A 17,605-nucleotide genomic window follows, 5' to 3' on the forward strand; every position below is an offset into this window, starting at 1 on the left:
TGATAATACATAAGTCTATCGTCTAAAATCTATAAATTTTGTTATTCTGATTTAACGTATGTTTCCGATTAAACATCCTGATCATATAATCGGAATTTTTCGCTTGCATATTATCTTAAAATAAATGAACCGATACACCGGTACTATAAGGATTTGAGATGTCGAGACAGATATCTTTATTTTATTTTCCAATGGTCAAACTTTTGTCATGACATCATCGAATTGAAGATGGACAGCAGCATAAAATTAATTCTTTTTAGAAACTATCGATTAAAATCCAAACAACTGGAGTAATTGTAGAGATGCATATTAATAGCATTATAAGAAAATCAATTATTAATTATCATACTAAATTACTAACGTAACTTATTACGAAACTCTTCGCATGTCTTATTGCATATATTTCTACTCTATATATATTTTTCATAAACTCTACTCATTGTACCACCGTAATACATCAACATAACCAGTAAAACAAAAGGCTGAGACGTACATATACATTATGGAAATGTTTTCAAGTACAAAATTAATTTTTGGACTACTGTTTGTTATGGTAGGGTTGACGATCACATCAGCTATAGATAAAGAATGTTGGATTAGTGACCAATGTGGAGATGAAATAGACAAACATTTGGCTGAGAGGAGTTTGAATGGCAGTATCAGTTGTTGTCGGGAAATTGTAGTTTCCAATTTAGAGAAATGTTGGGGCAACTTTGTTAACTATCTAGAACGTACTAAGAACGAAGAAAATATTAAGTGGGGACATAATTTTTGGAACCAATGTGTTGCTACCGTAAACAACAACAAAAACTATGCACCACTTGGCACTCCTTCAGTCCCACCATCCTCATAACTATGGCGGAAAATTTTGATGTTGTAATTCCACTTTTTTATTTTTGATCGAATATAGTTAAATAATTTTCATATTTTAAAATTTCTCAGCCATCCCTTGCTCAGTTAGTATTGTCAGTGTGGACACAATATTAAAGTCATGCATGTTAAGAAAATAAGGATCCAACATTAGAAAACATTATCTTATTGTTTACAATAAAATAAAATAGTGACTACAATAATAACCACCAACAAATAATCTCATGGTCTCGGCCATTAATTAAATATTTTTGGCTATTTAAAGTGTGTGTGTGTGTGTGTGTTTTGTTGGTCACGCTCTTTTATTTGATCATTCTCATCTTGTTATTAAAATCCATTTTCCGCAGGAATTATTGAATTTAAAGTAGTTACACGAGAAAAAAATAATAGTTACAGGAGGGAAATGTATCTTGTTATATTAGGAGAAAAACTTATTCTCGCGCAGAGTTTAAATTTATTTATTTGTTAAATTTTGCGTGAACCCACTGGTATAATTTTGTTAGGAGTTAATGAACTTCAAAATCCAATTTCGCAAATATATTATTATTTATAAAAATAACCGAATGGACTCAAGTTTACAGTATATATGAGATTTTTCTTTTCCACAACACAGGAAAAAAAACATCGTGGAATACATCGATATTATACTCTCGAACATATCTTGAGGGAGATATTTAGTATCCATGAATTTTACGGAAGTGTTGGACTAATAAGTACTTTCAACACATTTCGGTGTCCGTTCACATTATTTTATTTTTATTTATGTTTTGTGAAATTTAAGTACTGATTGTGTCACTAACAATCAAATACAATAACACTCTGACACGCGTACCCTATTTCTCTAAAATGTAAATTTCTCTATGGTGGATTTTAGTTTTTAAATTTAGTAACCAAGTAATTGACACCTAAAATATGACGAATTTAAGGAAAAAAATTGCCTTAGCAAATTTAGCAAACAGTTTTAATGGAAATAGTCGTCAAGGAAGTTCATCTCAAATTCTCAAAGGTACAATACATGATTTAATAAAAATTCAAATGACTTTTTGATAGTCTACATGGTCGAGCATTTAGGTCGACTTTGCATCGGGAAATGGCATCACCGTACATTGGTAAATTTCTCTCAACAAAGTTTAAAATTTAAAACCAATAGTAGAAGATCCTTTGAATCACAACATATTATATTTTCAATTTTCTACAAGTAAAATGGAAAGTGGTAACTGAATTTTGAGATACGGAATGCCGAAAACTTCTTTTAGTGTCAACCTTATATAACCTCAAAAAACTATCACCGCACAACTTTTTAAGTGTATAGCAAGTAAATTCGTAGATAGAAAAATGTAATACATAAGTCTATTGTCTAAAATCAATAAATTTCGTTTTTCTTATTTAACGTGTGTTTCCGATTAAACATCCTGATCGTATAATCTGAATTTTTCTTTTGCAAATTATCTTAAAATAAATGAACCGATACACCGATACTATAAGGATTTGAGATGTCGAGACAGATATCTATATTTTATTTTCCAATGGTCAAACTTTTGTCGTGAAATCATCGAATTTAAGATGGACCGTAGCACAAAATTAATTCTTTTTAGAAACTACCGATTAAAATCCAAACAACTGGAGTAATTGTAGAGATGCATATTAATAGCATTATAAGAAAATCAATTATTAATTATCATACTAAATTACTAACGTAACTTATTACGAAACTCTTCGTATGTCTTATTGCATATATTTCTCCTCTATATATATTGTTCACAAACTCTACTCATTGTACCACCGCAATACATCAACATAACCAGTAAAACAAAAGACTGAGACGTACATATACATTATGGAAATGTTTTCAAGTGCAAAATTAATTTTTGGACTACTGATTGTTATGGTAGGGTTGACGATCACATCAGCTATAGATAAAGAATGTTGGATTAGTGACCAATGTGGAGATGAAATAGACATACATTTGGCTGAGAGGAGTTTGAATGGCAGTATGGGTTGTTGCTGGGAAATCGTAGTTTCCAATTCAGAGAAATGTTGGGGCAACTTTGTTAACTATCTGGAACGTACTAAGAACGAAAAAAATATTAAGTGGGGACATAATTTCTGGAACCAATGTGTTGTTACCATAAACAACAACAAAAACTATGCACCACTTGGCTCTCCTTCAATCCCACCATCCTCATAATTTTGGCAGAAAATTTTGATATTGTAATTCCACTTTTTTTTATTATTGATCAAATATAGTTAAATAATTTTCATATTTTAAACTGTCTCAGCTCTCCCTTGCTCAGATAGTATTGTCAGTGTGGACACAATATTAAAGTCAAGCATGTTAAGAAAATAAGGATCCAACATTAGAAAACATTAACTTATTGTTTACTAAACAATAAAATAAAATAGTGACTACAATAATAACCACCAACAAATAATCTCATGGTCTCGGCCATTAATTAAATATTTTTGGCTATTTAAAGTGTGTGTGCGTGTGTTTGTTTTGTTGGTCACGCTATTTTATTTGATCATTCTCATCTTGTTATTAAAATCTAGGGTTAACTAGTATTACCCCCCCCCCCACACACACACACTAGATGAGCAAATTAGGATTTCCCCCCTACTAGATGGGAAATTAGGGTCTCCCCTAAATACACAAAAAAAAAAGTCAAAATGGGTTGACCAAAATTTTTTTGTGTGTATTTAGGGGGGAGACCCTAATTTTCCATCTAGTGGGGATCCTAATTGGCTCATCTAGTGGGGGGTAATACTAGTTCACCCTAAAATCTATTTTCCGCATGAACTATTGAATTTAAAGTACTTACACGAGAAAAAATAATAGTTACAGGAGGGAAATGCATCTTGTTATATTAGGAGAAAAACTTATTCTTGCGCAGAGTGTAAATTTATTTATTTTTTAAATTTTGCGTGAACCCACTAGTATAATTTTGTTAGGAGTTAATGAACTTCAAAAACCAATTTCGCAAATATATTATTAGTTATAAAAATAACCGAATGGACTCAAGTTTATAGCAAATATGAGATTTTTCTTTTCCATATCACAAGAAAAAAAACATCGTAGAATACATCGATATTATACTCTCAAACATATCTTGAGGGAGATATTTAGTATCCATGAATTTTACGTAAGTGTTGGACTAATAAGTACTTTCAACACATTTCGGTGTACCTTCAAATTATTATTATTATTTTTTATATATTTTGTGAAATTTAAGTACTGATTGTGTCACTAACAATCAAATACAATAACACTCTGACACTCTGATACGCGTACACTATTTCTCTAAATTGTAAATTTCTCTGTGGTGGATTTTAGTTTTTAAATTTAGTAACCAAGTAGTTGACACCTAAAATATGACGAATTTAAGGAAAAAAATTGCCTTAACAAATTTAGCTAACAGTTTTAACGGAAATAGTCATCAAGGAAGTTCATCTCAAATTCTCAAAGGTACAATACATGATTTAATAAAAATTGAAATGACTTTTTGATAGTCTACATGGTCGAGCATTTAGGTCGACTTTGCATCGGGAAATGTCATCACCGTACCTTGGTAAATTTCTCTCAACAATGTTTAAAATTTAAAACCAATAGTAGAGGATCCTCTGAATCACAACATATTATATTTTTTATTTTCTACAAGTAAAATGGAAAGTGGTAACTGAATTTTGAGATACGAAATGCCGAAAACTTCATTTAGTGTTAACCTTATAGAACCTCAGGAAACTATTGCCGCACAACTTTTTAAGCGTATAGCAAGTAAATTCGTAGATAGCAAAATGATAATACATAAGTCTATCATCTAAAATCTATAAATTTTGTTATCCTGATTTAACGTGTGTTTCAGATTAAACATCCTGATCATATAATCTGAATTTTTCGCTTGCATATTATCTTAAAAGAAATGAACCGATACACCGGTACTGTAAGGATGTGAAATGTCGAGACACATATCTTTATTTTATTTTCCAATGGTCAAACTTTTGTCGTGAAATCATCGAATTGAAGATGGACCGTAACATAAAATTAATTCTTTTTAGAAACTACTGATTAAAATCCAAACAACTGGAGTAATTGTAGAGATGCATATTAATAGCATTATAAGAAAATCAATTATTAATTATCATACTAAATTACTAACGTAACTTATTACGAAACTCTTCGTATGTCTTATTGCATATATTTCTCCTCTATATATATTTTTCACAAACTCTACTCATTGTACCACCGTAATACATCAACATAACCAGTAAAACAAAAGGCTGAGACGTACATATACATTATGGAAATGTTTTCAAGTACAAAATTAATTTTTGGACTACTGTTTGTTATGGTAGGGTTGACGATCACATCAGCTATAGATAAAGAATGTTGGATTAGTGACCAATGTGGAGATGAAATAGACATACATTTGGCTGAGAGGAGTTTGAATGGCAGTATCAGTTGTTGCCGAGAAATTGTAGTTTCCAATTTAGAGAAATGTTGGGGCAACTTTGTTAACTATCTAGAACGTACTAAGAACGAAGAAAATATTAAGTGGGGACATAATTTTTGGAACCAATGTGTTGTTACCGTAAACAACAACAAAAACTATGCACCACTTGGCTCTCCTTCAATCCCACCATCCTCATAACGATGGCCGAAAATTTTGATGTTGTAATTCCACTTTTTTATTTTTGATCGAATATAGTTAAATAATTTTCATATTTTAAACTGTCTCAGCCATCCCTTGCTCAGTTAGTAGTGTCAGTGTGGACACAATATTAAAGTCATGCATGTTAAGAAAATAAGGATCCAACATTAGAAAACATTATCTTATTGTTTACAATAAAATAAAATAGTGACTACAATAATAACCACCAACAAATAATCTCATGGTCTCGGCCATTAATTAAATATTTTTGGCTATTTAAAGTGTGTGTGTGTGTGTGTGTTTTCTTGGTTACGCTCTTTTATTTGATCATTCTCATCTTGTTATTAAAATCTATTTTCCGCAGGAATTATTGAATTTAAAGTAGTTACACGAGAAAAAAATAATAGTTACAGGAGGGAAATGTATCTTGTTATATTAGGAGAAAAACTTATTCTCGCGAGTTTAAATTTATTTATTTGTTAAATTTTGCGTTAACCCACTGGTATAATTTTGTTAGGAGTTAATGAACTTCAAAAACCAATTTCGCAAATATATTATTAGTTAAAAATAACCGAATAATGGACTCAAGTTTACAGTATATATGAGATTTTTCTTTTCCACAACACAGGAAAACAAACATCGTAGAGTACATCGATATTATACTCTCAAGCATATCATGAGGGAGATATTTTGTAACCAAGAATTTTACGTAAGTGTTGGACTAATAAGTACTTTCAACACATTTCGGTGTACCTTCACTTTTTTTTTTTTTTATTTTTTGTGAAATTTAAGTATTAATTGTGTCACTAACAATCAAATACAATAACACTCTGACACTCTGACACACGTACACTATTTCTCTAAAGTGTAAATTTCTCTGTGGTGGATTTTAGTTTTTAAATTTAGTAACTAAGTAGTTGACACCTAAAATATGACGAATTTAAGGAAAAAATTGCCTTAGCAAATTTAGCAATCAATTTTAACGGAAATAGTCGTCAAGGAAGTTCATCTCAAATTCGCAAAGGTACAATACATGATTTAATAAAAATTCAAATGACTTTTTGATAGTCTACATGGTCGAGCATCTATGTCGACTTTGTATCGGGAAATGTCATCACCATGCCTTGGTAAATTTCTCTCAACAAAGTTTAAAATTTAAAACCAATAGTAGAGGATCCTTTGAATCACAACATATTATATTTTCAATTTTCTACAAGTAAAATAGAAAGTGTTAACCAAATTTTGAGATACGAAATGCCGAAAACTTCATTTAGTGTCAACCTTATAAAACCTCAGGAAACTATCGCCGCACAACTTTTTAAGTGTATAGCAAGTAAATTCGTAGATAGCAAAATGATAATACATAAGTCTATCGTCTAAAATCTTTAAATTTTGTTTTCCAGATTTAACGTGTGTTTCTGATTAAACATCCTGATCATATAATCTGAATTTTTCGCTTGCAGATTATCATAAATTAAATGAACCGATACACCAATACTGTACGGATGTGAGATGTCGAGACAAATATCAATATTTTATTTTCCAATAGTCAAACTTTTGCCGTGAAATCATCTAATTGAAGATGGACTTTAGCATAAAATTAATTCTTTTTAGAAACTACCGATTAAAATCCAAACAACTGGGGTAATTGTAGAGAAGGATATTAATAGCATTATAAGTAAATCAATTATTAATTATCATACTAAATTACTAAAGTAACTTATTACGAAACTATTCGTATGTCTTATTGCATATGTTTCTCCTCTCTATATATTTTTCACAAACTCTACTCATTGTACTGTACCACCGCAATATATCAACATAACCAGTAAAACAAAAGACTGAGACATACATATACATTATGGAAATGTTTTCAAGTAAAAAATTAATTTTTGGACTACTGTTTGTTATGGTAGGGTTGACGATCACATCAGCTATAGATAAAGAATGTTGGATTAGTGACCAATGTGGAGATGAAATAGACATACATTTGGCTGAGAGGAGTTTGGATGGCAGTATCAGTTGTTGCCGGGAAATTGTAGTTTCCAATTCAAAGAAATATTGGGGCAACTTTGTTAACTATCTGGAACATACTAAGAACGAAGAAAATATTAAGTGGGCACATAATTTTTGGAACCAATGTGTTGTTATCGTAAACAACAACAAAAACTCTGCACCACTTTGCTCTCCTTCAATCCCACCATCCGCATAATTATGGCGGAAAATTTTGATGTTGCAATTCCACTTTTTTATTTTTGATCGAATATAGTTAAATAGTTTTCATATTTTAAACTGTCTCAGCTCTCCCGTGCTCAGTTAGTATTGTCAGTGTGGACACAATATTAAAGTCATGCATGTTAAGAAAATAAGGATCCAACATTAGAAAACATTACCTTATTGTTTACAATAAAATAAAATAGTGACTACAATAATAACCACCAACAAATAATCTCATGGTCTCGGCCATTGATTAAATATTTTAAAGTGTGTGTGTGTGTGTGTTTTTGTTGGTCACACCCTTTTATTTGATCTTTCTCATCTTATTATTAAAATCTATTTTCCGCACGAATTATTGAATTTAATGTAGTAACACTAAAAATAATAATAGTTACAGGAGGGAAATGTATCTTGTTATATTATGAGAAAAGCTTATTCTCGCGCAGAGTTTAAATTTTTTTTATTTGTTAAATTTTGCGTGTACCCACCATTGGTATAATTTTGTTAAGAGTTAATGAACTTCAAAAACCAATTTCACAAATATGTTATTAGTTATAAAAATAACCGAATGGACTCAAGTTTACAGTATATATGAGATTTTTCTTTTCCACAACACAGGAAAAAAAACATCGTAGAATACATCGATATTATACTCTTGAACATATTTTGAGGGAGATATTTAGTATCCATGAATTTTACGTAAGTGTTGGACTAATAAGTACTTTCAACACATTTCGGTGTACCTCACATTATTATTATTTTTTATGTTTTGTGTAATTTAAGTACTGATTGTGTCACTAACAAATACAATAACACTCTGACACGCGTACAGTATTTCTCTAAAATGTAAATTTCTCCGTGTTGGATTTTAGTTTTTAAATTTAGTAACCAAGTAGTTGACACCTAAAATATGACGAATTTAAGGAAAAAAATTGCCTTAGCAAATTTAGCAAATAATTTTAACGGAAATAGTCGTCAAGGAAGTTCATCTCAAATTCTCAAAGGTACAATACATGATTTAATAAAAATTCAAATGACTTTTTGATAGTCTACATGGTCGAGCATTTAGGTTGACTTTGCATTGGGAAATGTCATCACCGTACCTTGGTAAATTTCTCTCAACAAAGTTTAAAATTTAAAACCAAGAGTAGAGGATTCTTTAAATCACAACATATTATATTTTCAATTTTCTACAAGTAAAATGGAAAGTGGTAACCGAATTTTGAGATACAAAATGCCGAAAACTTCATTTAGTGTCAACCTTATAAAACCTCAGGAAACTATCGCCGCACAACTTTTTAAGCATATAGCATGTAAATTCGTAGATAGCAAAATGGTAATACATAAGTCCATCGTCTAAAATCTACAAATTTTGTTTTTCTGATTTAATGTGTGTTTCTGATTAAACATCCTGATCAAATAATCTGAATTTTTCGCTTACAGATTATCTTAAATTAAGTGAATCGATACACCGATACTGTAAGGATGTGAGATGTCGAGACAAATATCTATATTTTATTTTCCAATGGTCAAACTTTTGTCATGAAATCATCGAATTGAAGATGGACCGTAGCATAAAATTAATTCTTTTTAGAAACTACCTATTAAAATCCAAACAACGGGAGTAATTGTAGAGATGGATATTAATAGCATTATAAGAAAATCAATTATTAATTATCATACTAAATTACTAACGTAACTTATTACGAAACTCTTTGTATGTCATATATTTCTCCTCTATATATATTTTTTGCAAACTCTACTCATTGTACCACCGCAATACATCAATATAACTAGTAAAACAAAAGACTGAGACGTACATATACATTATGGAAACTAGCAAGATGCACGTGCAATGCACGCGATGTCAAATAAAACTTACCGAAGAGTGTAAACATAATTTGGGTGAGCCTTACAATTGACATTATGCTTGAACATACGCACTGGCAGCGGTTAAAATTTTGAGTTGAAGTGAACTCTAATCCTATTTGATTTTTAGACATAGGTAAGCAATAAACTTTTAAGTATAGCTCCAAATCATACGTACTTTGAGCCTCTAATCCTATTTGATTTTCAGACATACGTAAGCAATAAACTTTTAAGTATAGCTCCAAATCATACGTACTTTGAGCCTCTAATCCTAGCAAGTGCACGTTGCAAACGACAAAGATAAAAGTTTAGTGCATCAAAAACATTTATGTAACGTTATTCATTGAAATCAGTATCCAAACCTTAGGTAAATAGGTAATATACAACCGTACATATTGAAATGGAAGAATGGGACATAACCTCCAAAGCTTAGTCATTTGGTTTGTTAATCATTCATCCAAAATGGAGTTACAATGGCATCTGCAAAGACAAAACGACATACTCAAATCTACATAGGATATTACATCAATATAAGAATTAAAGTACAACAATTACATAAAAGAAGTAGGTTGCTATGACCTGTCCTCCACTATAATAGCTGATATGTTACAACCATCTACTCGTAAGCAACTACTCCCATATAGAGTGAGATTGGTGGGGAATCTAGTGAAGTACGTTCTTCTTATGAGTGTTCATGCATTGGGCGTTGGCTTGAAACTGGGTCCTAGATACGACCATAAACTCAACAATTGTCAAAGGGAATGATTCTCGTACACTAACTGCATTATAAAATAGAATGCAACATACTCACATATATGCAAGAAATTATCAAGAATACTACCTATTGAATCCATTGATACTCCAATATTAACCGAGTATGTTTGGAATGAACTTAATTCAGTTAGAAAATATTTCTTTACTCAGTGAAAGAAATAAAATTTCATATTGTTATAGTTATCTAGAATTTTAATTGGATGAACTTTTTATAATTCATTGAATTAGTCTTTCGACCATTATAGTAATTAGTTGGTGTTTGTTTTAAGTGGTGGATGTTAAATGGAGAGGCGGAGTGGCGGACTGCTTAAAAATGTTTGAATGATGAATCAGACGTTCAATGAATTATAAAACATAAATTCTTGCTGAAAGGTTTGCATACTGGATTAAGCAATTATAAGCATATACCACCTAACATTTCAACCAAACACCTTTGAATTAGCAACCAGATCTAGCAGTCAGCATTTCAAAATTTTGAAACAAACTTGATCCTCAATAGCACTCATCATGGACTAACAAATCTCTTGATCCAATTTATATATTGTCATCATCATCAAAATCATTGTTTTAATGTGATTAAGATTGTAGAAAAAGGTATATAGTGATGGAGCCTATGTAGACGACAATCTTCCGTGGTATGCAGACAACAGTCAGAACTACTAAGCACGACAAAATGTGATTAGGAGCGTCAAACGATTATCATGTCACCAACTGGCCCACGCACACTGCTATCATACCGCCTTACCTACTGTCCCGATGGTAAATGTATATATGTTTATGTCCATATCTAATCCCAAGGAGCACATTTGTAATCCCTTAGTATGTATGCTTGAAATCTGTCATCGTCCTTCCATCAACAGGAGAAAGTTTAAGGGAACCAAAATCTGCAACCTAGTGAATTTGAGAGAAGCTTGATGAGGATAATGAAGTCAGTGTGTTCCAGAAACTCTGAAGCCAAGGGATCGCACCGAAGGGAAGCGTAAAAGTTACCAGTTTTGAAAGTGCGGTATCACTGTAGTAGTTGTGCGCCATCTCAATCAACTCAACAGTGATCAGAAACATCCGTGAAATCACAAAAAATAAAAATAATGCTATATGAATATGCTCTAACTAATCGAGACAGTGAAAGTTCTTGTATACACGTAAAATTTAACTAATAAGTTGAACGATGTGAATGAACACCTTACGTAATTACTTAGCTACATAATTTACTTAGCTACCACCAACAATTTCATCAGATAAATTAGATAAACGTGAATTCAAGGTAGCAACAGTACACACCTTAAGGTGAAAACCAGTTCCTGAGTCTTTGAGGCAAAAGTCTTTGCTCGTGAAACAAAATTCCTCCTCAACATCATTTCCTTCTCTAATTCTTTCTTTTCTAATTCCTTATCATCAATGCTTTCTAATTTTCCACGCGGGTTAGGACCATTAGTGCTCACATTGTCCCTTCCCTGCTCAGCATTAAGGCTCTTTTCATCTGTCTTCTTCTTTATTTCTTTTAAGAGGCCACCATGCTTCCCAAGACCCTTGACTGCTGGCTCGACTTTTGCTTCTTCAGTTTTTTTCGCATCAGTATTCTCTGGAGCATGATTTTGCAAATGTTGTACCCAACATGCTCCTAGCTCCCATCTGATGGACAATCTTGGATTTGTAGCTTCTTTTTGCAACTGCTCCAGACCATCCTGTAGTACTTTGCTCACCAAAGATCTCGCAGACCATAAATCCTCCAATTCTGAATTTTGTATGCGTTGAACTCCAGTACATGGTTGAGGCGTGGTTGACATATGCAATAGCATTCTCAAGCTGAAAGATTGTTAAGAGTAAGTCATAGTCAATCAATGGGAGACCATAAAGACTGTACACGAAAGCTCTATTATTGACACTCTTATAGTGATTTTGATAGACGACCTAAGGATTAAGATACATTCTGAAGTCCTATAACCACTCATTAGCTAGACGTAAGATGTCCCACACGTACCTATTGACGTTCAAGGCACCCGCTGATCCTCAATGTCAATGTCCTTTGGAAGAGGAGTCCCTTCCTAAACTCTCGCAACTGGAACTCTCATGTTCTTACATTTTAAGTCATGCTTGCCCGTTATGTCCTTCAATGGCGGTGTATTCATCGCCCGCAGTTTTGGGACATACAGTTTGGTTTATTTTTTTTGGCACTCGCGCACTTTTCAGGTGAGGAGAGAAGAACAGTGGGGGAAGCATACAACATAAAAGTAAAGCTTTAGTAAGAACTACCAAGTTTTGAATTGTCAGAACCAAAATTGCATGCATTTAAGTTGAAAATATGCTTTTGGATATATTGCTCTTACTTGTCCAACACAACCCAGTTGGCTTGAGCAAGCTTAGCTTCCACATCAACTGCTCCACATGGTGTTCCAGAAACAATCTCGATCTTGATATTTATCTGATGAATAGTATAATTAGAAAAGGAGTTAGTAGCTAACTAAGCACATCTGCACATATACATATACAAAGTTACCAAACCCCTAACCTTTTCTGGGTCATAAAAATCATGAAGGTGGAGCATCATTTGAGAGCAAGAATCTGTAATATCAATATTTTGGTCTGAATTGGTTCCCAACTTCAACCAATGAGTAAAGTTCTTGGATCAATTCTTGGCGATGGTGTTGCTTGCGACCCGGACCTTTGTATGTGGATATCTCTGGCCAATCCATGGAAGCAACCACCTGCAATAGATACATTTCAAATATGGAAGGATGTAGGTAACACATCAGCAAGTACAAGAAGAAAAGAACAACTTACAGCTGCAATAGAAGGGCTAAGTAACATCAGCACCAAAATAATCGTTGGTTTCTCGAAACGGTTGGCATTCTTATGGAGTGTGCATCTATCGAATTGTGTTCCTTCCACCACCTACACCATATTGTTAACCATGAGACCAACACACTATTACACGAAATCTAGTGTAAATATACCTCACGAATTGAATAGAACAAACCTTAACATTAATTTTAAGAGCTCTATACCATGCCGCCACACCATGGATCCGAGGATCCGGCACGTAAGCAAGGATTTCGGAGAAATGTAAGAGGAACGGCCAGCCTACAAAGCGCCGCAGTTGCAAGTTACTTTGGAGATCATATGGTTTACATGAGGTCTATCAACATCGTATCACAATACACGATGATACATGTCCACAAAATGACCACTATAGAGAAGGATACTCGTGCCCATGTAATTTTACTACAATTTTAATCTTAAGCATATGGTCTTCACTATAACTCAAAAGATGAATAAGCCAATCCAAAAGGGATGGTCACCTGTGCATGCATATTTTTCGTTGATTCTGCGCCACTCAATGCAGCTTCCGATGAGAGAACAAAAGCAGCCGAAGGTTTATCTCCTGCAGCCAACCTCTGCTCAAGAATATAAGTTAGACAAAGTAATAAATAAGATAATATAACTGACCGACGGTGGAATTGAAGCATTTTTCAACTTTCCATGCAGTCCAAATCTTTTTTCTCTTTTTCTACGAATTTACAAATTGAAGAAATCAATTCAATGTTTCAATTACCAGAGTTATCAAAATTTAACTTAAACAAAAAGCTGAAAATAATGTCATCAAACCACACTATCAACAATCTAACAGGGAACACCTTTTGGTGAGAGAGGATGGAGAAAAGCGGCAATCGAATTGGTTAAAAAACTCGATACGTTTCTGAATTGTTTGTTGAGGTTAAGAGACCAGAGGTTAGGTGATTAGAGGTTTTTTTTTTTAAAGAGGCAGAGAAGAGAGGTATTTCAAGAGAGGCAAGAGATAATACGATTTTTTTTTACCTACTGTTTGCAAAAAAAGATGGGATACGCAGAGATTGAGAGGGAGACGAAAAGGGAAAGGATTAGTGTATTTATGGTAATTTAAGTCTTAATTTATGACTAATAAATATAGGCGTACAATTCATATAGTCATATAGTGCGTGCATTTGGTTTTCAACCTGAATTTACACAAAACTCCTTTGTGATGGTGTTATAACTTAAGGGTATAAATGGAAATAAAAGTTGAAATGACAAAATAGTCCTTTTTAAAGGCATTGAATATTTTATTTTAATATCTAATCAAGGGTATTTAGTGGTAGATAAAAGGTTGGTCTAATTTAAAAGGTCAGGTTAATTATGGTGTACTTTACTAATAGAGATGTTTTCAAGTATAAAATTAATTTTTGGACTACTATTTGTTATGGTAGGGTTGACGATCACATCAGCTATAGATAAAGAATGTTGGATTAGTGACCAATGTGGAGATGAAATAGACATACATTTGGCTGAGAGGAGTTTGAATGGCAGTATCAGTTGTTGCCGGGAAATTATAGTTTCCAATTCAGAGAAATGTTGGGGCAACTTTCTTAACTATCTGGAACGTACTAAGAACGAAGAGAATATTAAGTGGGGACATAATTTTTGGAACCAATGTGTTGTTACCGTAAACAACAACAAAAGCTCTGCACCACTTGGCTCTCCTTCAATCCCACCATCCTCATAATTATGGCGGAAAATTTTGATGTTGTATTTCCACTTTTCGATTATTGATCTAATATAGTTGAATAATTTTCATATTTTAAACTGTCTCAGCTCTCCCTTGCTCAGTTAGTATTGTCAGTGTAGACACAATATTAAAGTCATGCACGTTAAGAAAATTAGGATCCAACATTAGAAAACATTAACTTATTGTTCACTAAACAATAAAATAAAATAGTGACTACAATAATAACCACCAACAAATAATCTCATGGTCTTGGCCATTAATTAAATATTTTCGGCTATTTAAAGTGTGTGTGTGTGTGTGTGTTTTGTTTGTCACGCTCTTTTATTTGATTATTCTCATCTTGTTATTAAAATCCATTTTCCGCATGAATTATTGAGGGAGTAACTCTCAAGGACAAAACTGCCAAAAAAGTAACTCTGAAAGACACCTTTTTTTTCGTAACTCACAAGGACCGGGTAGATGAAAGGTCAAGTATACCCTTAACGCGAAATAAAAAACGGATCAGGTAGATGAAATGTCAAGTATACCCCTGACGCGAAATAATTAACAGCCCCCCCGCATCAAACGACACGGTGTATTTTAGTATGAACAATCATTGTTCATACCTTTAAGCAGGTGTGAACACTCATTGTTCATACCCCCAATTACAAATATTAGCTATGAATAATGAGTGTTCATACCTATTGGAGCTATGAACAATAATTCAATAGGTATGAACGAACATTGATCCAGTTATGAACATGGATTGTTCATACTTATTTGGGAGTATGTAAAATCATTGTTCATACATCAAAAGTGTTCATACATCAAACATGAACAATCATTATTCATGACTACTTTTAATTTTGTTTTCAATTGGTAGGTATGAACATTGATTGGGTATGAACATTCAATGTTCATAGTCCTTTGAGTATGAACATTCGATGTTCATAGTGAACATTCAATGTTCATAGTCCTTGGGTACGAATATTGATTGGGTATGAACATTCAATGTTCATAGTCCTTTGGGTATGAATATTAATTGGGTATGAACATTCAATGTTCATGGTGAATGTTCAATGTTCATTGTCCTTGGGTATGAACATTGATTGGGTATGAACATTCAATGTTCAAAGTCCTTTGGGTATATACATTCGATTTTCATAGTCCTTGGATATGAACATTCAATGTTCATAGTGAACGTTCAATGTTCATTGTCCTTGGGTATGAACATTGATTGGGTATGAACATTCAATGTTCATAGTCCTTGGTCCTTTGGGTATGAACATTCGATGTTCATAGTCTTTGGTCATTTGAGTATGAACATTCAATGTTCATAGTCTTTGGGTTTGAACAATGATTGGGTATGAACATTGAATGTTCATAGTCCTTTTGGTATGAACATTCAATGTTCATAGTCTAGTCCTTCAGGTATGAACATTCAATGTTCATATATCAATATATTGTATAAGGTACATTCACCTATTTGGATATGAACAATCATTGTTCACAAACCAGCAGAAGGTATGAACACTCATTGTTCATTGTAAAATGACAGAAAGATCAAATCGGAAAATATTTATTTTAAATCCGGGTCATTTGTCCTTGAGGGTTATTTTCATGGAAGGATATAACTGGCATTTTAAAAAATATAAAAAGGCGGGGCCAACTTATTTTGAAATAGTGGATTCGTGAGTTACTTTTCTCCAAAATTTGTCCATGTGAGTTACTCACAAAAAATCATGTCCTCTAGACTTCATTTTCCCCAAAATTGGGTCCTGGGACCAATTTCTTGTTAATTTAAAGTACTCGAACAAGAAATAATAATAGTTACAGGAGGGAAATGTATCTTATTATATTTAGGTGAAAAACTTATTCTCGAGCAGAGTTTAAATTTATTTATTTGTTAAATTTTGCATGAACCCACTGGTATAATTTTGTTAGGAGCTAATGAACTTCAAAAACCAATTTCGCAAATATATTATTAGTTATAAAAATAACCGAATAGACTCAAGTTTACAGTATATATGAGATTTTTCTTTTCCACAACACAGAAAAAAAAACATCGAAGAATACATCAATATTATACTCTCGAACATATCTTGAGGTAGATATTTAGTATCCACGAATTTTATGTAAGTGTTGGACTAATAAGTACTTTCAACACATTTCGTGTACCTTCACATTATTTTATTCTTTTATGTTTTGTGAAATTTAAGTACTGATTGTGTCACTAACAAATACAATAACACTCTGACACGTGTACACTATTTCTCTAAAATGTAAATTTCTCTGTGGTGGATTTTAGTTTTAAAATTTAGTAACCAAGTAGTTAACACCTAAAATATGAAGAATTTAAGGGAAAAAATTGCCTTCGCAAATTTAGCAAACAGTTTTAACGGAAATAGTCATCAAGGAAGTTCACCTCAAATTCTCAAAGGTACAATACATGATTTAATAAAAATTCAAATGACTTTTTGATAGTCTACATGGTCGAGCATTTAGGTCAACTTTGCATCCGGAAATGTCATCACCGTACCTTGGTAAATCTCTCTCAACAAAGTTTAAAATTTAAAACCAATAGTAGAGGATCCTTTGAATCACAACATATTATATTTTCTATTTTCTACAAGTAAAATGGAAAGTGGTAATCGAATTTTGAGATATGAAATGCTGAAAACTTCATTTAGGGTCAACCTTATAAAACCTCAGGAAACTATCGCCGCAC

At 32.6% G+C, this 17,605-nt stretch overlaps 1 protein-coding gene and 1 long non-coding RNA gene across 3 annotated transcripts; both read right to left on the bottom strand.

Moving 5' to 3' along the window:
• Positions 1–10,886: 10,886 nt before the first annotated feature.
• LOC147478822 (uncharacterized) lies at positions 10,887–11,425 on the bottom strand. Of its 2 annotated transcripts, none has more exons than XR_015208619.1 (2): positions 11,367–11,425; positions 10,887–11,260 (listed from the first exon to the last, which is right to left on the bottom strand). It is a non-coding gene; the product is annotated as an uncharacterized LOC147478822 (long non-coding RNA). The 2 variants fall into 2 exon arrangements; XR_015208618.1 differs by having other exon boundaries at positions 10,887–11,267.
• A 210-nt stretch (positions 11,426–11,635) lies between these two features.
• Positions 11,636–13,008, bottom strand: LOC147478823 (protein REDUCED CHLOROPLAST COVERAGE 2-like). The gene is made up of 3 exons (XM_086586297.1): positions 12,886–13,008; positions 12,704–12,798; positions 11,636–12,182 (listed from the first exon to the last, which is right to left on the bottom strand). Exons 1-3 carry the CDS (start codon positions 12,922–12,924, stop codon positions 11,636–11,638), a joined length of 681 nt encoding a protein of 226 aa, XP_086442423.1. The 5' UTR covers positions 12,925–13,008.
• Between the last annotated feature and the right edge of the window lie 4,597 nt (positions 13,009–17,605).

Source organism: Coptis chinensis, chromosome 9 (genome assembly GCF_015680905.1).
Source record: "Coptis chinensis isolate HL-2020 chromosome 9, ASM1568090v1, whole genome shotgun sequence".
Taxonomy (NCBI): domain Eukaryota; kingdom Viridiplantae; phylum Streptophyta; class Magnoliopsida; order Ranunculales; family Ranunculaceae; genus Coptis; species Coptis chinensis.